The 22,940-nt window shown below is 50.5% G+C and overlaps 1 protein-coding gene and 1 pseudogene across 1 annotated transcript; both read right to left on the minus strand.

The window, feature by feature from the left end:
* Positions 1–16,083: 16,083 nt before the first annotated feature.
* On the minus strand, positions 16,084–19,019 carry LOC136500488 (sorbitol dehydrogenase-like). The gene is made up of 3 exons (XM_066495843.1): positions 18,672–19,019; positions 17,293–17,360; positions 16,084–17,177 (listed from the first exon to the last, which is right to left on the minus strand). Exons 1-3 carry the CDS (start codon positions 18,805–18,807, stop codon positions 16,269–16,271), a joined length of 1,113 nt encoding a protein of 370 aa, XP_066351940.1. The 5' UTR covers positions 18,808–19,019; the 3' UTR covers positions 16,084–16,268.
* A 1,317-nt stretch (positions 19,020–20,336) lies between these two features.
* On the minus strand, positions 20,337–22,133 carry LOC136500079 (pentatricopeptide repeat-containing protein At3g09650, chloroplastic-like; annotated as a pseudogene).
* Between the last annotated feature and the right edge of the window lie 807 nt (positions 22,134–22,940).

Consider the following 22,940-nt stretch of genomic DNA (forward strand, 5'->3'; position numbering starts at 1 on the left):
GTGCATATCTCTTCTCTACAAATTTCAAGAATCCACACTAAGTCCATTTCTGAAATACAACACAGCAGCTATAAGTTTAGATCATAACTAGAGTTCTACTTAACAAAATCCTATGATCCTAGACTTTCTGGAAAGCTTATAAAATTACCTAAAATTTTCATTTAATCATCAAAAGGTGATTCAGCCACTATCCTCGTCAAAACCGGTAAACTTTTTAGGTCTGTCCAGAAATTCCAGAGAGTAAGCATTTCAGGAGACCAAATTATAACAGCTATAACTCCTAAACCATTTAGCCTATTGCCCTAAAATTTTGACACAAGCAAGATAAGTAAGTTATCTACAACTTTGTTATTGATAAGATTCACAGCAAACATCACCTTACCCATGTAATTTACTTAACAACTGAAACTGTCCAAATAGTCACTAAAATTAAATTATAGAGCAATTAATATTTCATTGCATACAAGCAATCTAATTTGGGCACAACCAATGGTACCAATAGTTCATAGGCATCATACACACTCTAGAAAACATGATGGTTAAGTCCAAATAAATTATTTACATGCCTTTATTAATTTATTTAGACACTAAGGTAAAATAAGAAAAATATATCAAAAGTGCACAATAAATTCTAAGAACATTATAGTGGTTCATATATGATCCCAATAGGCTAATGTAAAAATTTCATTCCAAAAAGACAAGCACAGCACCCGCTACATAAATGACAAGTTGCATAGGCTTATTTTAGTAAAAATAGTTTAACCTAGTGAAAAGTGTCAAACAATATATTTTATATTTTTCTTACATTCATCCTAGAACCATAACATCGTGTAAAATTTTGCATGATCATTAGTTATGTATTTTTACCTCATTTATTTTCACTAGAAACTAGCAATTATTTAAGATTAAATACGAAGACCATATTCCATGTATGCTTACTGTAGGTTTAGTATTTTTCTTAGCTATAGCATATCAACACAAGATCAGAAAAATTGGAATCACAATTTTATCACTTTCCTAGCTCAAGTTAGGTATTTTACAAGATTGAAAATAATTTAAAAGCACTTATCTAGCTCCATTTAATTCTTCTAGAAAAACATCCCAAATAGTAGGTTTAATATTTTTATCAAATAATACACTTCATGATGAATCCAACAAAATTTGGTTCACCCAAAATGGACATCGACAACTCTACTTATAAATTTTCAAAGTTCACAAGCATTTCATGAAAATAATAAAAAGAAAAACTAAACTACAGCCGCTGGCAGCTGGGACCCGCTGGTCAGTAGGACCCACATGTTAGCGATACCGGGGCAGGGAAGGTGCTCCAGCCAGCCCTATCTCACTGGCGGCGAGATCACCGGTGTGGGGATATTAACCCCTATACCCTTACGGCTAAGCTTGGGCCAGCCCGGATCGATGGGTCCGGTCCACCCGAAAGACGACGTGCGGCCCAGCCAACCTGATCGGAGTCCCGCACAAGGAGTCAAGACAGATTTGGCGATCAAGCAGGATCCTGATCGGTTAGAATAGGAATCCTTATCCAGCCACATATAACCATTGTAACTGACTAGGATTGATTTCTAGATCTATAACCCTGCCCTCGGACTATATAAGGTGGGCAGAGGATCTCTCTAAAAAACATCTCTCATTAACATACAGCAATACAAATCAGACATAGGACATAGGTGTTATGCCTTCTTGGCGGCCGAACCTAGATAAAACCTCGTGTCTGTCTTGCGTCACCGTCTTGTTTGTGGCTTGCGCATCTGTCTGCCGACAATCTACTACCTTGGGCATACTCCTAGGTAGACTGCCGACCATATTTCATCGACAGTGGCGCGCCAGGTAGGGGGTGTGCGTACTGCTCTCCAAGCAAACAAGATGGTCATCGCCTCTGGCTCCATGGCTACGCCGAACGGCCTCACGTTCACCATCGGTCAGATCACCTGGACCACCGACTCCGACGACTTCATCGCCATGACCATGGAGGAGGCGTGGATTCAGTCCACGCCGACCACTGCTTCACCTGCATCGGCTACAGCTCCGACCACGACGAGTACGGCTTCGACCATGATGGATCTGGATCTGACCATGGTACATCTGGCTCCAACCACGCCTGCATCATCAGCCACGCCGACAACTCATCATCTGCTTCCCCGCTACAAAGGGAAGCAGATCGACAACACCGACCTGCTCAACTCCATCGACCGGGTCGGCACCAAACTTGTTGAAACCCTAGCTCTGGTAAGTATGATTCAAAGTCAACCTAACGAGCAGGTAACTGCTCCCCATAACAGATCTACCCGACCAGCTCGGACCAGTCGTCCTGCACGACTTGGTATAGATCTCATGGTCATATCTACTCCTGAAGGGCGCTCCGCTCGTCGCCGGCCAGCCTCCACGATGGGTCCCTGGCTCTCCAAGTACGAATCCTCAATGGAGAACCACCAGGTCTAGCCCTACAGCCTGCGAAACGCTGCCTCAAGCTACGCGTATAACCTATAGCGCCGCTTGGATCTGTGTTTTATGCACCGACCTCGACCGAAGCCGCGCGACCTCGTCAACATGATCCAGACTGAAGATTATCAAGAAGGATCCGTCCACACAGTCCAAGAGGGTGACTCCAGCTCCTCGTCTGGCATCGCATCTAAAGCATCTGTACACACCAAGCTTTAGCATCACGAAGACGACGACACCAAGTACGATCTGGATCTGCCAGGCCACGCCCCGGGGTTTTCACAATTCCCGTCTTTCCTACCAAGACGAGGGGATTTGATCCATGTTGTTAGCAATGACGAACCACCGGTGGTTGGCGAAACAGAACAAGAAAGGACCGCACGCGAAGCACACAATATTGATCGGTTCAATCGCCGACAAATCGAAGCCAAAGCAGACCAGGAGGCGCGACGCATAAGGGTCCAGCCACGCGACCTCAACGATGCTTTCGATAGGGTGGGGGACAAACAGGTCTTCAGGACTCCAAGTGCCAATGTAGCCATCACCATGGCAACAATGCAACGGCTACCCAACACCCTAGAAACCCAAGCGGTTCACGATGAAATACAAGCCTATCTGATGGCTGCTATGGCCTAGACCGCTGAGATTGTAAATCAAGTCCGGGCTTCATCCATCTCAGTCGAGTCAAGCCATAGCCGCCAGCTTCCAAGTCGCTCATAGCCACTCAACCCACGTGGCTCACACAACAACGACCCATCAGATAACCGTCAAGGCAGAAACGGTGGCCATGACGGTGGTCAGGATGACAACCACCGTCGGGAAGACAACCGTCGCGACATCCGGGACGATAATCACTGAGACAACCATGACAATCGCCGCGATAACTGTAGTCGTAGGGCTAATCTAGATGGCAATTGAGATCACCGTGATGGCAATAATGATCTCCGCCATTACCTCGGTGGACGTGATCTACGCGCTCGCATCAACCAGAGAGCCGACGATCGAGCATCCCACGAAAGCTATCACCGTATGGAGTATGACACTGCCCACGGTCCGCTGGGTTTAAAGCAGTTTACTCCACACCTTCGCCAAGTTATATGGCCCAAGAATTTCAAGCTCGAGAAACTTCAGAAGTACGACGACAAAGAAAACCCTGAATTATGGGTCATGCTCTACGAAACCATGTGCAGATCAGCCATGGCTGACAAGCATGTCATGTCTAACTACCTCCCAGTCGCTGTTGGCCATACAGGTCACCAATGGCTAGTCAGCTTGCCGGTGAACTACTTTGATTCCTGGCAGGAGCTTAAGCAAGCCTTCATCGATAATTTCATCGCTACCTGTGAACAACAGGGCAACAAGTACGATCTGCAATAGATTCGAGATCGGAAAGATGAGCCACTGCACGAGTACGTCTGGCGTTTCTCAGAGATGCGCATCAAGGTCCCATCAATCTCCGACAATGAGGCAATCGAGGCTTTCATCACTGGCCTCCGCTTCCACGACGCCCTAAGAGACAAGCTCCTCCGAAAGAGACCTGAATCGGTCACAGCGCTCCTATCTACTGCTAAGAAATATGCGGACGCCGACAATGCCAAGAAGATAATTATTGAAGAAGCAGCAAGGGTTCCACGCTCCGACCACCCCTCACACCGCGACGACTATCGTGGCAACCATGGTCGGAACGACAGTTTTGACCGCCGCAACTAGCGCAACGACTCCCGCGACCACCGCGACCAACATAATCAGCGGCGTAACCGCCGTGACGATTATAGGAGCAAGCGTGCTTGGGAAGACGACGGTGAGGTCAATACCATTAAAAAGGGTGGCAGACATCGTAATTATGAAGACGACTATGCCAAAGCATTGAAGGGGCCCTGCTAGCTCCATCCTAAGTCAAACCATACCATGGAGAATTGTTGCGTTCTCAAGTCTATCTATATGCATCAACAGGTTCTGGATACATCCGACAAGCCTAACGATGCAGCGGAACAGTGCAACGAGGATAACAACGACGACGATGCAGACCCTCGTCACAAGTACGTCAAGCCAACCGATCATGTGCACACCATCATCGGAGGCAAAGTGTCCATCGAGACCAAGCGGGAACGCAAGCTGCTCGCCCGTGCTTGCTTGAACGTGGCCAACGCCAATAACCTCCTCGCCGATCCCCGGCTCCCTCCGTGGTCTCACCGCAAAATCTCTTTCAGCAGGAAGGACCAATGGGCCACAATACCGGAGCCAGGACGTTTTCCCTTGGTCCTCAATCCCTATATCAACAAGGTCCAGTTTGATAGAGTACTGATCGACGACGGTAGCTCCATTGATATACTGTTCAAGAACAGTCTGCCCGCCCTGAAGATAGCTCAGGCAGATCTTAAGCCATACGAGGCACAGTTATGGGGTGTTCTCCCCGGACAGAGCTCTACACCTCTCGGGCAGATCATGCTACCTATGTAGTTTGGGACCCCAGACCACTTTCGCACCGACTACGTCAACTTTGTGGTCGCTGACTTCGACGGCACCTACCATGCTATTCTTGGTCGACCGTCGCTCACCAAGTTCATGGCCATACCTCATTATAGGTATCTGGTGCTCAAGATGCCTACCGAGAAAGGAGTCCTAACCCTCCGTGGTAACGTGTACGCCGCTAACACCTGTGAAGACGACAGTTTCAAAATAGTAGAGGCCCACGACCTCTCTATTCGCATGGCCGAGACCATGCTCGACGCTAAGAAGACCTCATCTGACCACCTGGAGATCCCAGAGCTCAAGGCTCCATGCAAGAACATCAAGTCAAAGGAGCACAAGGTGATCCAGCTGGTAGATGGCGACCCCAGCAAAACGGCCCTTATCGAGGCCAACCTGGATCCCAAATAGGAAGACACGCTCGTTGGGTTCTTGAGGAGCAACGTGGATGTGTTCACATAGAAACCTGCCGACATGCCTGGTGTACCTCAGAACTTGATCGAGCACTCCTTGAATGTCAACAGCAAGGCCAAACCTATCAAACAGAAGCTACGACAGTTTGCTCGTGATAAAAAGAAGGCGATTAGGGTAGAAGTTACACGACTTTTGGCAGCCGAATTTATCAAAAAAGTGTATCATCCGGAGTGGTTAGCCAACCCGGTTCTTGTACGCAAAAAGAATAATGAATGGAGAATGTGCGTTGATTACACTGATCTCAACAAACACTGCCCTAAGGACCCCTTCGGCTTACCTCGCATAGACGAGGTCGTAGATTCAATCGCCGGTTGCGAGCTCCTTTCTTTTCTCGATTGCAACTCTAGTTATTATCAGATCGCTCTAAAAAAGGATGACCAGATCAAGATGTCTTTCATCACGCCTTTCAGCCCCTACTGCTACACGACTATGTCATTCGGGCTCAAGAATGCCGGGGCTACATACCAATGCGCCATTCAGGCCTGCCTCGTAGATGAGATAAAAGACGACCTTGTAGAGGCCTATGTGGATGATGTAGTTGTCAAAACCAAGGAAGCACATACCCTTGTTGACAACCTAAAATGCACCTTTGCAGCCCTCAATACATTCTAATGGAAGTTAAACCCAAAGAAGTGCATCTTTGGTGTTCCTTCTGGTATATTGCTAGGCAACGTCGTCAGCTACGACGGCATACGCCCTAATCCGAAGAAAGTCAATGCTGTCTTAGACATGAAGCCCCCCAAAAAGGCAAAGGATGTCTAGAAGCTTACCGGATGCATGGCTGCTCTCAACCGTTTCATATCAAGATTAGGAGAAAAAGGGCTACCGTTCTTCAAACTGCTCAAAGCATCCGAGAAGTTTGAGTGGTCGGAGAAAGCAGACACTGCCTTCACATAGCTAAAACAATACCTTACATCACCTCCAGTCCTCACTGCTCCCAGAGAAGATGAAACTCTCCTACTTTACATTGCGGCAACCAATTGGGTGGTCTCCACTACCATGGTGGTCGAGCGCGACGAGCCGGGCCACGCCTATAAGGTACAGCAGCCAATTTATTTCATCAGTGAGGTACTCAACGGATCCAAGACCAGGTACTCACAGATTCAGAAACTGCTCTACGCAATACTGATAACATCCCGAAAGTTGAGACATTACTTCGATGGATATCATGTGGTGGTCATGACCGAGTACCCTTTGGGGGGACATCATTCGCAATAAGGATGCGAACGAGCGCATCGTCAAATGGGCAATGGAGCTATGCCCCTTCTCCTTAGAATTTGCAAGCCGTACTACAATCAAGTCTCAGGCACTCATCAATTTCATCGTCGAGTGGACAGACTTAAGCACGCCTGCCTCTCCGGGATCCGACGAATATTGGATGATGTACTTCAATGGCTCTCTCAACATTGATGGTGCGGGAGCAGGAGTTCTTTTTGTGTCACCATCCAAGGAGCAGCTCCGGTACGTCCTCAGGATTTATTTCCCAGCATCTAATAATGCCACCGAATATGAAGCATGCCTGCATGGTTTATGCATTGCGGTTGAGCTTAGTGTTAAATGTTTTTATGTCTACAGAGACTCAGCTCTGGTCATTAACTAACTCAACAAGGACTGGGACACGACCAGCGAAAAGATGGACGCATACTGCAAATCGATAAGAAAGCTAGAAGGCAGGTTCTATGGCATCGAGTACATACACGTGGTCTGGGACAAGAACCAAGCAGTGGATGCGCTGTCAAAGTTAGGATCATCTCGAGCCAAAATCCCACATGGCGTATTCGTCCAAGACCTGCTCATGCCTTCCATCGAAGAGGAAGTTTCCACGGTAGTCAAGCCTCCAGACCAGCAATTGGTGGCTATGGTTCCGGCGTCGAGCACCATCAGGCCACCTCTGACCACTCATGAGCCTGATTGGAGAGTACCTTTCATCAAGTACTTAATAGATGGCAGCGGTTATACTAATTGGACAGAAAATGAGCGCCTAATGCGTCGTAGTAAGCAGTATCTGCTCGTCGATGGCAAGTTATGGCACAAAAACGCAAAGGAGGAAATTTTGATGAAGTGTATAACCCAGGAGGAAGGCGAACATCTCCTGGACCAAATCCACTCTGGCTCCTGCGGCAACCACGCAGCCTCAAGAACACTGGTCAGTAAGGCTTTCCGAGCAGGGTTCTATTGGCCGTCAGTAGTAGCCGATGCAGAGAAGCTAGTCCGCCACTGTGAGGGTTGTCAGTTCTTCGCCAAGAGAATCCACGTACCAGCACATGAGATCTAGATGATTCTAGCCTCTTGGCCCTTCGCATGCTGGGGACTGGATATGATCAGGCCTTTCAAATCGGCTCCTAGGAAATTTACATGCGTCTTCGTGCTGATCGACAAATTTTCTAAGTGGATAGAATACATGCCTTTGGTACAGGCATCCTCAGAGAAGGCTGCCATGTTCCTCGACCAGGTCATCCACCGTTTCGGCGTACCCAACAGCATCATCACCGATCTGGGAACTTAGTTCACCGGGAACGCTTTTTGGGACTTCTACAATGAAAGGAGCATAGTAGTAAAATATGTCTCGGTGGCTCACCCTAGAGCTAATGGACAAGTCGAGTGGGCAAATGGCATGATCCTGGATGCATTGAAGAAGAAGATGTATAGAGAAAACGACAAAGCTCCCGGACGATGGCTCAAAGAGTTACCAGCCGTGGTCTGGGGCCTTAGAACTCAGCCCAGTCAAAACACCGGCGTCTCACCATACTTTATGGTTTACGGTGCTGAGACAGTCCTCCCACCAGATATAGCTTTAAGATCCGCATGGGTAGAGAACTTCAATGAAGGTAAGGTCAATGAAGTACATGAGCTAGAAGTGAACAGCATAGAAGAGAAAAGGCTCGATTCTTGTGTACGTACGGCCAAATATCTTGCTGTTTTGCGCAGGTATTACAACAAGAACGTTAAAGAGCATTTCTTCATGGTCGGGGACCTGGTCCTGAAGTGGAAGACGAGCCAGGCTGGCATCCATAAACTCGCAACCCCATGGGAGGGACCCTTCATGATCAAGGAAGTCACACGACCAACGTCTTACAGGTTAGCTCACCTGGATGGTACGAACGTACCAAACTCATGGCACATCGATAAGCTTAGACGTTTCTATGCTTAACTACTAAGATATGTACTCCTCTTGTACTTTTGATTTACTTCAATAAAGCAATTGTGATTCCTCCGACCACTCTAATGTGTCACTTCGAATTTTATGGTTATTCTAACTTAGCCAGTGAAAGCCGACCACTACTCCTTCTACGGTTTTCGGAGCCGGCCCTGTCTACGGTTCCTCCCAACATGTGCATGGGATCCGCTCTCTACGTTACAAGTGATCGGTAGGTCCCCCTTGGTTTGACTTGTCCGCGTCTACGTGTGCACAGGTTACTGTACCTCACACTCCGACCACATGCCAAGCTAGGGCCGCACAAACTTTTTAGGATGATGTGTCAAGCAAAATGGTACAACTAAACAGAACGTTAACATGTTCTCACTTAGTTACACCAACATAAAGTTTCAAGCTTAAATACGTTTCATATAAAGCAAACAATCTTATAATGATATATAGTTACGTTATTACAAGCTTGCCTAAAGAGGCTCAAGTTTACAATAACACAACTATGTCCTCCTTCTACAGCTCTAAGCCTATTACATTGGCCGGTCGGGGCGCGTGGCACTTACTGCTCGCCGATTCCGACATCCTACTCGAGTCTCATGGACTCTTGTGCTAGTCGAGCTGAAGGGGATGGCCCCACCGATGCCTAGCTGGTCGAGACCGCAGGCTCCGTTGGTTGATTTGCAACTGATGGAATTTCCAGCTGACTCATCAATGGCGTACTCTGTACAGGTGCTGTTCCACCTCCACACAGGTTAATGTCGCCAATTATCTTTGACGACAAGTCCAGCTAGGTCATCCAAAGCTCCTCCGCCCTGTCTGGGTCTACCTCCTTCAGGTACCCATCCTCTAGGCGCTTGAGATCGATCAGGGGGTAGTGAGCACGTACCATGCTTAGTACATGGGCACCCGTGTACTCACCCGCCTCCTTGACGAACTCTTGGAACCATCCCCATGTTTGTCTGCATCTCTCGACTAGTCTGAGTTGGGGCATCTTTGGCTCTTCCTCTGTAAGCACCGGGTCGATAAGGTCGAGGACGGGGACAATGCCAGTTGCCACTTCTTGGCGCCGTTTCTTCCATGTGTCCCGCTCCTCGATGGCCTCGAGGCATCGTGCTTTCCAGCTGTCACGCTCTTTGATCACGGCCTCCAAATGCCTCTTGGCATTGACTTTTAAAACTAAACACCATATGAGACATCAAAATGTTATGGCACGACAAGACAAGGCGGGCAACAGAATGAGAAAGGTGGTCTAGAATACTTACTTTTCAGTTCATCCTTCATTTTGGTCGTGTGGTCCTGGAGTTGAGACTGGCTACGTGCCAGTTTCTCGTTGTCTTCCTTCAGACGACCACACTCTACGGTCACGCGGCTATTCCCCTCTTGGAGGCGGGTTACTTCAGCTTCTAAGCCTACATTACAGCTGTCACTACCAACAACACAACAATACATGTTACACACTTGTTGTGATAAAGTAACAACTTACTTATTCTTTCCCGCTCTTTGTTACTAAGCTGGCCGACTAGGTTCTGGTTTTGTGCCTCTAGCTCTGCCCTCTTCTGGTCGACGGCTTCAAGTTGGCGGCGTAAGTGTTCCACCTCGGCTACTAGTTCTTTATTATTGGCCATGATCCCCTCAATCTAGTTGAAGCACCTCTTTCGGTACTTCGCGGTCTTCATCAAGTCCTGCTCATAAATAAGCTAAGTCAGATAGATCGACTACATAACAGGGTCAAGTGGTCAAGCCAAACATACCTGGACTTCTATCACCAGACGCTTTGACCTCTAGGATTTCTTCTTGCATAACCCATTCGTCGTTCCGCCAGCGTGACACATATACATGTTGTCGCTTATCTTGGGGACGGCCCAGGACCTCTTCTACTTCATCCTTTTTAGCCTCCTGTTCGAGGGGTGGTGCTGGTCTGGAGTATGCAGTCTTCGCGACCACCATGGCTTTTCCATGAGCCGTTGCATTTGCAAGAGTGCTCTGTGTCACTTTCGGCTGCTGCTCCTCGGCTTGATCTGGCTCCCTTGGTGCCAAGGTATCCGCCTCAGTAGGGTTTGTGCTCGGAGCACTTGTACTCTACTCGGCTATTTTTTCGACCAGCCGCTCGGGGACTAATGTCTGGTCGTCCGCCTGCTGAGGTCCCGACGGAGTCCCTTCTACAGGCTCCTCCATGGCTAGCTGCTGGGCAGTTTTTCCCACCATTGCTAGCGAAGTTGTGCCACACCCGGCTAGCTGGTCGGGGTTCTCGGTGGACGCCGACCTAATATATCAGAGAAAAGTTCAGAAGATAATAGTATTCAATACAAATTACAAGCTTAAATCAAAGTTATAGATACTTACAGCTTTGAAGCACGGAATGATGTGGCGAAGGAGCGTCTCCTCGACCGCCCCTGCTTCGTGTGCTCGGCAGGTTCCACCAGAACTCTTTCCACCACCGGTACAGGCGTCGGGGTTTGATGCTTGATATTTCCTTCGTTTGTCCTCTGTGTTGCAGTGGTCGGTGATGCGATCACTACTGGCACAGAGGAGCCACCCTGCTCCGTCGACCCCATTTGTCTCCTCCTCTTTCAGGGGACGAGCCAGAAGATGTCCGCATCCTCTGCTTCGTCGTCCGAAAGGGGAAAGATGGCTTGGCGTCGTTTGTTGGTAGCCGGACGCTTGCCAGCGGCTCTGGTCGATGCATCCTCCACAGCCATGAGTGCCGCCCAGTGGACGTCGTCGGTCCTAGCATTGGTCTAGGCAACTGGGCCAGCAACTTGTGGCCAATCCACACCGAGGGCGGAGACACGAACACTGCTGCCCGGTCACAACCATTACTCTGAGACACATAACGGAGACAACAGTTAATTTCTTGTTACAACATGATTCTACAGGTAAAAGGAAGCATCATTTACCTTTGGGGGAGGTCGGGCCAGCTTGAAGGCGTGCTCGATGTCGTTCAACCTGACATAATTGGAATCGGTCAGGTTGAATAGCTTCCCAATCCTGGCCTTGATTTCTATCTTGTCGAGCGCCTCTTTCCTGGTTCTTGTTGGATCTACGCTCCCCTGGTACTCGAAGCTAGGATATAGCCTCTTCTGGCAGGGCTAGATCCTTCGGCTGATGAAGTTCCTGACCACACTTAGGCCATCTAGCCTTCCCCACGGGATCATCCTGAGCAGTTCGGCGATCTGCTCCAAGTTCTCGGGCTTCTTCGACCAGCTGTTCTTCTTCTCCGGAATCAGCCCCATGTCGCATAGGGTGATAGTGTTCGGCTCTTCACGGATGTAGAACCACTTCTTGTACCACTCGTCCAGTGAGGTGTTCCAGGGGTAGTGCAAGTATTGGGCTTTCATACCGTCGCGCAGATTCAGGTAGACGCCTCCGACTATCTTCGAGCCACCGCTCCCTTTCTTCCGAAGACAGAATAGGTGGCAAAAGAGGTCGAAATGGGGCTAGAAGCCACCATAAGCCTCGCATAGATGGATGAAGGTGGAGACAAGAAGAATCAAGTTGGGATGCAGATTGCAAATCTCAATCTCGTAATACAAGCAGAGACCCTGAAGGAAAGGGTGCACTGGAACCCCAAAACCCCGTTTGAAGAAATCCTCGAACACCACAATCTCACCTGGTTGTGGATCGGGGAAGCTTTCTCCTTCCGACGCACGCCATCCCGCAAGTGCCTTGTTGTGGAGCACTCCTATGGCGACGAGGTCTTTGATGGTCTGCTCATTGCTCCGTGATTTCCACCACTCCTTTGCCATGACTCCACCTTTCTTCTGGGTGTCTCTCTTCGCCATTAGTCTGTCCTTACTAAGTGGGTGGATGCGGTGGCGAGGGGGATGGCGATGATTTTCGGAGAAATAGGGTTCGGCAAGAGGAAGAAGAAGGTTGCGGAGGCGAATGACAATGGGGAATGGTATGAGTAACTTACCAGATCTATATTATAAATAACAAAGAGCTCCATCGTTTCATCCGCTCGAGATTATTGGGAGACATGCGCACATGCCGCAGACGGTTGTTCATACAACCTTGAGATCTATGCCAATAAACGCACCCCTTCGTTACCAGTGTACACGCCTCTTCGTTGATAGTGTTAGAGGGCCCACACTGACGCACCTCCATACAGGTGCCAAGTGACTGTTTGCTAGAAAAGAGTAAGAAGACAGAATGACGTACTGTACCCATCTGCTTTTTTGACCAGACGTGTCAGACTGGACTTGACAGAGAAAGGAGATACATAAATACACCAAATAAATACATCAATGGCATTCGTATTTTCGATGCTTGTTCTGTGCTTGTGGACTGCCTAGACCACTGCCGTGCTCGGGGACTGCCCAGACCACTACCGTGCTCGGGTACTGCCCAAACCACTACCGTGCTCGTGGACTGCCTAGACCACTGCCGTGCTCGTGGACTGCCCAGACCACTGCCATGCTCGGGGACTACCTAGACCACTACTGTGCTCGTGGACTGCGAAGACCACTACCGTGGTCGGAGATTGCTCCGACCACTGACGTGCTCGGGGACTGCTTCGACCACTGCCGTGCTCAGGGACTGCTGCGACAACTGATGTGCTTGGGGACTGTCTCACCCACTGCTCGGAGAATGGTTCTCCTCGGCTATATGTGATTTGTACTCACATACAGTTGAGAGACATTTATTTAGACCTTGCTACAAGATTCATACATCGCCTTCCAGCAAGCTTAGGGACTACATCGGTACGATGCACCTGCCGGTGCATCTCGTATCGCCTGTACGACGATTGGGTTCTCAACTTAACTGGGAATTCTTTTTAGACCCTAGCACCACGTGCCTACGTCACCTACTACCAGGCTCGGGGACTAAGTGGGCACACTTCACCTTGCGGTGAATGTGTTTGTTTTTCGACCCCTACGCCTCTGATGATCAAAGACGCTACGCTTCAAGACGCATTTACATTTCTTTTTAAAAATACAAGTGGGTACACTTCATAGGAGGAAAATCTTTTTCTTTCTTCTTAAGAGCACCATACATTCTTCGGACAACCTACTTCACCGGCGATGACGGTGGTCAGAAATGTCAAGAACTCAAGCCTTACTTGTCGGAGAAGGTTAAAATGGCGTGTCTCAGCATAATACATGGTGCTCGGGAACTAGCTATGGGGATATTAACCCCTATACCCTTACGGCTAAGCTTGGGCCAGCCCGGATCGATGGGTCCGGTCCACTCGAAAGATGACATGTGGCCCAGCCAACCTAATCGGAGTCCCGCACAAGGAGTCAAGGCGGATTTGGCGATCAAGCAGGATCCTGGTCGGTTAGAATAGGAATCCTTATTCAGCCACATATGGCAATTGTAACTGACTAGGATTGGTTTCCAGATCTGTAACCCTGTCCCCCAGACTATATAAGGCGGGCAGGGGATCCCTCTAAAAAACATCTCTCATTAACATACAGCAATACAAATCAAACGCGGGACGTAGGTGTTACGCCTTCTTGGCGGCCGAACCTGGATAAAACCTCGTGTCTGTCTTGCGTCACCGTCTTGTTTGTGGCTTGCGCATCTGTCTGCCGACAATCTACTACCTTGGGCATACCCCTAGGTAGACTACCGACCATATTTCATCGACAACTGGCAATGAGGGTGACACCAACATGTTTCCCTCATCGACCCTGCGTCGGTTGGTGGTGAAGACGTGACCTAGGGTTCACCAAAGATGGCTCACCGGCGGTAATGGCGGACGGCGAAGGTAGCGTAGCGGTACATCGGCGTTCTCCGGCCATCACTTGCTCCGGTGAGGTGCGCTATGGCTTCGTGGAATCCTAACGAAGCTATCTAGGGTGGGTTAGGGTTCTGGTGAGGCGACAGTGAGCTCTGCCCACGTGCATGTTGCGGCGGTGGCGATGGCACAGCGGTGCGTGGCCGTATTCCGATGCCGTTAGGGTGGTAGCGTCTAAATGGTCACCGACACGAGTTCCTATGATCTATAGAGGTGACAGGATGAGAGAGATAAAAATGAAAAGGCTCAAGCTTGCGTTGGCCACGACGAGCTTGGAGCTTGGCGGCGCTCCGGTGAGACCACCGGTGGCAGAAACGGCAATGCGCCCATACCTAGACTTGAAGGGCTTGGCAAAGGGGTGGAGATTGTAGCGCGGATCAAGGCGGAGCTGTTGGCATGCTCGATTGGAAAATGGTGTGGCGACGGCGACGCTACGCGGTGGCAAAGCTTGCGGTGGTAATGGCGAGCTCAGCATCGCCTTTGCGGATGTAAGAGCGAGCGAGGGAGAGGAAATGAGCGAGAGAGAGCAGACGGGCGCGTCGTGGTGGTGTTGAAGCCCTCCCCGGCTAGACTGGTGGGGCACGTGCCAGCGTACGGCCGCCAGATGGCGAGCACGGCCACCACCGGCCCGATTTGAATCGGCTTAAGCCGTTTCAGCTCGACTGAAACCGCCCCCTTCCTCACTCTCTATCTCTCAAACTAGCGTGATTCAACGAAAACTGTAATAATCAAAGTTGTAGAGCTTCATGAGTACTCCAACTTTGCTTAAATGAGTTTGGTCTGGATCGCCCTAGTTTTCAAACTACGGCGCATCAAACTCGGTTACATTGAAACTGTAAATCACTCCCAGACTTGGAAAATTTTCAAAGTGCTAGAACAGTATTTTCTTGCTACTTATGCACTATTTTAGAGCAAGTTAGGAGCTGAATTAGACCATGACCCAAAGATAAAAGTTGTTACCCTGGTTGAGTTCTACAACTTTGCTTTAGGGTGCACAGCCATGCAAAGTCTCTAGGGTATAGTTTAACTTAGGTCAAACATGCAACTTGAAAATGATAACTTATATTATAATCATGACTTAGAGGCCAATTTGGTCCAAGTCATGAATACCAAAGTTGTTCCATGTGACATTCTAAGCATGTTTAAGGTACTCCTAGGGTCCCACAAGTATTTCACACATTGATCACATGTAAACCCTAGCCTAGGTATAATTTAAGAGACATCACATGCGATATAAGCAAGGCAGAGATAGAATTTGACATGCTCATGCTCATGAATGCTCAATGCTGCTTGTGCTCATGCAATGCTAATGCCAAATGCATGCTTAACACCAGGGTGTTACAGAGTCCTTGAAGGAGACCGGGTTATCCTTGTGTAGAGGATGTGGAAGTTTTCGACGACCTTGTTCCTGTACAGATCTATCTCGATCTGATCCTTCTGGATCGGATGCCGCCGATGGTGATGTCAAAGAACACATGAGGGTTCACCGCCATCTACGCCGGCGGGGGAGGGGGGCTGCAGCTGCTGGCGCAAAGGTGAGGAGGGCGGCGGCTAGGGCAGGGGTATGAGAGGGGGAAGGCGTAGGATAGAGAGGGAGAGGGATTGAGGGGAGAGCCGCTGCTTATAGTCCCGGCAATAAAATCAGGTCTGGGCTTTGATTTGGACTCTCCTTTCTTAACAAACCAATCTTATACTATTTGCTAAACAAATCGACTCAATTTTGTTTCCTCGGCCAAAACACGAGAGCTCAAAAAACCGCGAATCGATCAAGACAAATGGCACGACAGCAGAAGCGAAACAACACAAATTAAAGTTGAAGTTATTCCAAACCAAACCACGGCAAACTGCCCATTCGATGTTTTTTCTTGTCATTTTATTCCAGGGCTGGGGCCTGGGTGGGGGCAGGGGCACACGGCGCTACGGCGGCGCCTAGACGGACGGCAGGACCGAGAGAGGCAGCGTAGCCGTAGCCGCCTAGAGGTTGAACATGACCTTGATGGCGTCGCGTCCGCGGGCGCTGACCTCAAAGGCCTCCTCGACGTCCCGCTGCGAGAAGCCGAAGCGGTGGGTGATGAGCGGCTTCACGTCCACTTTCCCGCTGCGCAGGAAGTCGATGCACAGCGGCCAGGTGTCCTTGTACCTGAACACGCCCACCACGTCCACCTCCCGGGCCGCCGCCGACGTCATCGGCAGCGTCATCTCGTTGTGGCCCATCCCGACCAGGCACACCTTCCCGCCGGCCCGCGTCGCCTCCAGCGCCGTCGACATGGTCTTGCTGAACCCGGCGCAGTCCAGGCTCACGTCGATGTCCGACCCCATGGCCGCCTGGATGCGCAACACCTCCGCGTCCAGGTCCTCGTCCCGGGTCGACACCTTGACCGTCGCGGCCGCGCCCAGGGCCGTGGCCACGGACAGGCGGTGGTCGTCCACGTCCACGATCACCACGCGCGGCGCGCCGAAGGCACGCGCCGCCAGGAGCGTCACCAGCCCGATGGGGCCGGCGCCCACGACGAGGACGCCCGTCTCGGGCCCCACCCCGGCGCGGCGGCACGCGTGCACGCCCACGCTCAGCGGCTCGCACATCGCGCCCTCCTCCAGGGTCACGCCGTCGGGGAGCTTGAAGCACAGGTCGCCAGGGTGCACCACCTGGTTCGCCAGCGAGCCGTGCACGGGTGGGGTGGCGAAGAACTTCATGTCGGAGCAGAGGTTGTACCGCCCGCCCTTGCAGTGGCGGCAGCGCCAGCAGCTGACCCCCGGCTCCAGCGCCACGCGGTCACCCACGGATAGGTGCGTCACGCCGGCGCCCACCTCCTTGATCACGCCCGCGCACTCGTGACCGATCACCATCGGCTCCTTCACCACGAAGTGCGCGATGCGCATCTCCTGCGTAGTAGTTGATAGATACATGCGAATTGAGTCAGTGCTCTGGATGGGAATGGGATGCGAAAAACGAATTGAATTGATGAACAAAACAAGGAGATGGGATCGCGCACTGCACCCTGAGGTAGTGCACATCGCTGCCGCAAATCCCCACTGCCTTCATGCGCACGCGGACATCATGAGGTCCTGAAAATGCCACCCAAAATTCACTGTCAGAATAATACTGTTGAGTTGGAATTGGCACGTGTGCTACACCAAAATACTTCAGAACCACAAGTCCATGGATAAGTAGCTTAGGGGGCGTTTGGAACAAAGGATTTTTGAAGGAAAATCATAGGAACTAAAACCAAAGGAAAGGAAGTTGATTGGAGTGTTTGGAACACAGGAAGAATCGATTCCTTTCCTCCATTTTACTGTAGTTGGATGCTCATTTCACAGGAAATAAAAAATCTACCGGGATCTCTTGGTTTCCTTTCCTTTGCGTATGCCCGATACACTGCCCGTGAAGAAAACAGGAAAGAAGGGAGCGTACCGCAGTCTGTCAGTTTGTCAGTGACCCAAACATTTCAGCTAACGCAAGTGAAGCATGTTGCTATTTTTTTTCTTTGTTACTTCCTGTGTTTTTCCTGTGTTATAGATTCCTACGTTCCAAACACCCCTTCTAGTTATTTTCTGTGTTTTTTCTTTCCTCTATTTTACCACTACACACTCACCTCATTCCTACATTTTTTCCTATTCCCGTGTTTTTGATTCATGCGTTCCAAACAGGCCCTTAATGTGCTGGCCCTGGCATCATAGCAGCCTGTAAGTTGTTGGTAAACTGCATCTTAGTGGCATTACAGATAAGTTGAGTTTTTCTGAACCGAGATAAGTACTCTGCAAGACAAGAGTATTAGTAACTAGAAATTATCTATGCAGGTCTCAACTTTGAAGCTACTACAAATTATGTTCTTCTGGTTAGTCTAGTGAATGAGTGAGTTCCCTTGTACTGGAGTAGTTCGGATCTTGGAACAAATATGCACTGATGTTACTTGCAGACGCGATACAGTGCTGATGATGATACTTGTAACTAGTTGTGGAATAAATACCCCCTTCTTTTGACGAATTTGTTTAATGTAAAGAAGAACATGCCATTTCCTAATCCTAAAAAGAAGAAGAACATGCCCTAATTCCTTCCCCAAAGGGGGAAAAAGCTGAGGCTGATCCAAATCTTGGACACAGATTCCTGACTACATCTGTACAATACCCACCCACCCTCGTGTTCAGCGCGTGCAAACACGATAAGATATACGGAGTAGTATAATGTAAAAAAGATGGAAACTTGCCAGGGCTGTCAAGATTCCTAATATATACTACCGCAGATTATCGATCGATTTGGTCAAAAGCTTCTCGATTTCTCTGATTCCTAGAGCAGAGCAAATAGTAACAAGCGAATTCATTCCTAGAACAGAGCAAACAATAAGCAGCGAGAATCAAAGAAGCACGGCAGCGACGTACCAAGGGGTGGGAGCTTGAAGGGCATGATCTTGAGGGTGTTCTTGGCCACCAGCCACGCCGCCATGTTCTCCTCCACCTCCCCGGCCCCAGCCGCCGCCGCCGCCGCCGCGTCGCTCCCTTGCGCTCCCTTCCCCATCTCCCCTTGTCCCTCCTCGCTGCCTCACTCACTCACTCAACTACTGACTGACGGACGGAGACTGAGAGCACTGCACGGCACAGGTGGGCGATGTGACGAAATTTATAGCGGGGGATGACGCCGGCGCAGACGCAGACGGCATCGATCTCTATTGCAGTTGCACTTGCAGGCCTTGGCAGAAGAGTCCACGCCACGCCGCGCGGCCTGCGCTGTCATGCTTATCTATCCGTTGCGACCAGCAGGGGAAGAAGCGACAGTGGAGGCCGCGCGAGATTTTTGGCTCGCTTTCGGCCTCTCACGCGCGCCGCGCGCAGTCACCAGGACCAGGATGAGTCGTCGACGGCTGATGACTGATGAGTGATGACCTCACTTGGCAGTTGGCATCCGTTGGATAGTGCTTTGACCTTTTGGCTGTGGCTGCAAAATCTTCTGGATCGATGCGGAAACACGTGTTCGGCCGATACTGCTGGTTAATTTAGTGTGAGAGAAAAATATTATTTTAACTGAAAATTTATCATCAATTACAACCAACGATATCTGGGGATTAATATCAGTGATGATGCAGTGATGCGGATCGTATTCGTATATCCACGTATCCCTCGTGCTAGGGCCACAGCATTTTGATATTCCGTCTGGAAGACGGCGACCGGCGATAGCAGCCCTGATGACGACCTAAGGAGACAGACGCATCCTTAGCTTTTCTTTTGTAGATAGACGTAGATAGAGGTCAGGTTCGCTTATCATATAATCTGTCTTTTTAGTTTGTTTTTTAGCTGAAATAGTATTTTTTTTTTTATAAAAATCAATTGAAACAGTGTTTTGGCTGTTTTTTTTAGCGAAGCTTACTCCAGCTGCGTGATGGATGGCCTGCTGCAGAAATTGAAGTTTTATATTTTACTATTACCGGAAAGAATATATATAAATGTTTCTTCTATCTGAAGTCTGAACTGGCGCAGGCCTCAGCTATCCACTGCACCGTCAGTGTCTGCGTCGGCTGCCAGATGTCCAGTACAATGTTTTCTCTCTCTCTTGTTATAAAAAAAATTGTTCTCTCTCTCTTGTGCTAATAAAATGTTTTCAGACTTTTCTCTATCTCTTGCTCTAAAAAGTGTTCTCTATCTCTTGCTCTAAAAATGTTTTCTATGTCTCTCTTTTTCTCGCCAACTTTTTTTTTATGTTGCGTGATTCTATGTGCCACCCCTATCTATCTATCTATCTTTGTCTCTATCTATATCTATCTACCTATCTATATGTGCCACCACTAACAATTTGGCATAAGTCTAAATCTTTAGGGAGAATTGGTTCTGTAGCATCAAAAGATCACAAGAATCGGAAAATACCACCGAAAAAGCTCCATCACGTGAAATACCACTGAAAGATGTAAGCGTTAACCGAAATTATCATTTCGTCACGTTCAGTCAATTTTGGGGTAACGACCGTCATCTCCACCCGCACGAGCATGCGCTGTGATGCGCCCTTCTTCCTCCTTCGTCCATTTGCTGCCCCATGCTCTCCAGCTGTGAGCAGTGTCACCTCACCACGTCCGGCTGCACGCCGCGTTCCTTCATCCTCTCTACCACCTGCTTTGCCGTCTCCACCAGCCCCAGCTGGCAGTACCCCTCCACGAGCATGTTCCACGCCGCCCTGTCCACCGTCACCCTGGGTCCCGCTCCATCTCCTTGAACACCTTGTGCGCCACCTTGGGTTGCCCCGACACAGCGAACGCCTTCATCAGCGTCGTGTAGCTCACCGTGGACGGCGCGATGCCCCATGACCGCATCTCGTTAAAGAAGGCTAGCGCGCCCGCGCTGTCGTCGCTGAGCACGCACCCGTCCATGAGGGTGTTGTATGTCACCACGCCGGGCTGGATGCCGGCGTCCGTCACCATCTCCTAAAAGAGCTCCCTGGCCTTGCCGATCTGCAGCTGCTGGCAGTACCCCTTGAGCAGGACGTTGTAGGTGACACGGTTGGCTGGAACTCTGGCCGCGGGCATCTCGCCCAGCACGCGCGTGCGCGCGCGCCACATCGCCCGCACCGACAAGCGCTGATATCACCGTCGTGTAAGTCACATGGTCCGGCAGGCTTGCGGGTACCGTCAGCGCCTCTTGCCGCATCGCGCGCAGCACGGCCACGACATCGTCGACGCGGCCTGCGTTCATGTATCCCTTCATCAACGTGGTGTACACCCTGGCGTTGGGCGGATAAGCCTTGGGGAGCAGCGGCACCTCATCTGAGCCCTGTCCCTATTTGGCCCCGGCAACAATGTCGTCCAGCAGCGCGGCACCCTCCTCGACGTCAGTCGCATCGGCGCAATCCATAGCGATAGCCCTGAGCAGTGAGCATATGTCTTTGCGCTCTTCCCGCATCGCCTGCGCGATCCTCTCCACCATGGTGATGTCACCGAAGCCGACGAACGAGGTGACGAGGGAGTGGAAAGTGGTGGCGCAGGGGGCGAGGCCCGAGGAGACCATGCGCTCAAGCACGCGCGCGACGAGGTCCTTTCGGCCGGTGCGCGCGCACATCTTGATGACGACGTTGTAGGTGAGCGCATCGGCGGCGGCGCTCCATTCGCTCATTGCATCGAACAGCCGCCGGAATCGGCGGCAGTCCTCGGCGTCGGCGCAGGCGCTGAGCGCTGCGTTGAATGCGGCTGCGTCGAGGAGGCAGGAGGGATAGACGAGCTCTGGTGGCATGCGGTGGAGGTGGCAGAGGATGGCGTCGAAGAGGCGGAGCGCCTTGGTGGGCGGCGTGAGGCGGGCGACGGCGGTGCTGTACGCGCGTCGGTCGGGGAGGAGGCCCTAACAGAGCATGTAGAGGAGGAGGGAGTGGGCGAGGTGGGCGTCACGGGAGCGGGCGACGGCCGCGGCCGTGGCCGTGAGGGAGAGGGAGTTGGCGTCGAGGAGGTCGAGGGTGCCGCGGGCGCGGAGGCTCTGGAGGAGGCGAGCGGCGCGGGAGAACGTATTGGGGCCATTGGAATTGAAGGAGAGCTGCGCGAGGAGGCGAGAGGCCGTGGTGGGGGAGGATGGGAGGGCAGAAGGCTTCGAGGAGAAGAGTCTGTAGGCGGCATCGGTGTCATGGGCGCGGAGGAGCGCCAGGAGGGCGTCATCGGAGGCGCCATCTTCGTCATGGTCAGGCACGTGGGTGAGTGGCGGGGTGGAACGGGAAGTAGCTGGGGATAGGGCGGCTGGCGGATGGAGCCTCTGGTGCTGGTTGCCGGAGGAGGAAGAAGGCGGGGAACATGAGCATGAGCAAGAGTAGGTGGCGCCACCGGGGAAGGAGGGATGGGGTTGGAGGAGTTGGAGCGAGTAGTGCATGCAGCATAGCATCCCTGGAGTACCACGTGGTTCCTCGACTCCGGTGACCTCCAGCTCCTCGCGGACGACATGTGGATGGCGGTGCGGCACGGTGTTCGCGGGCGTGCGGACGGTGGCGCGGTGAGGCGACACTGCTCACAGCTTACGAGCATGGGCAGCAAATGGACGGAGGAGGAAGAAGGGCGCATCATAGCGCATGCTCATGTGGGTGGAGATGACGGCGGTTACCCTAAAATTGACTGAACGTGACGGAATGTTAATTTTGGTTAACGCTTACATCTTTCGATGGTATTTCACGTGACGGAGCTTTTTCAATGGTATTTTCTGATTCTTGTGATCTTTTGATGCTACACAACCAATTCTCCCAAATCTTTAAGGGTTAAATCCCTAGAGGTCAGTTTGGCATAAGTCTAGATCTTTAAGGGTTAAATCCTAGAGTCCTTTGGATTAACCAAAGCTAACTAAAATGATGGTAATTAACTTTGAACACGAAAAATGGATCCATGACTTTGATCAAAGTTTATTGAATTAGGTCTTTTGAAAAGGGAGTTTCCAAGTGGAGTGCTTAAATCAAATTTGTAGACACAAGCTTCAAACCTTAGTTTGACAATGAGTTGTGTTTCAAAACTAAGGGCCTGTTCGCTTGTAGGAATTCTGGAGGAATTTGGATGGTTTGGAGGAATGCTGAAGGAATATGTGAGAGAAAAACACTGTTCCGAATGAAAAAAGAAGCGGATCAAACCGGATTTAAGGGCACGCGAACGTCATCGAGAAATGTGACTAGCCAAGCATGAAGCCAAGCTCTACAGCACCGCTCGT

Source organism: Miscanthus floridulus, chromosome 13, assembly GCF_019320115.1.
Source record: "Miscanthus floridulus cultivar M001 chromosome 13, ASM1932011v1, whole genome shotgun sequence".
Taxonomy (NCBI): Eukaryota; Viridiplantae; Streptophyta; class Magnoliopsida; order Poales; family Poaceae; genus Miscanthus; species Miscanthus floridulus.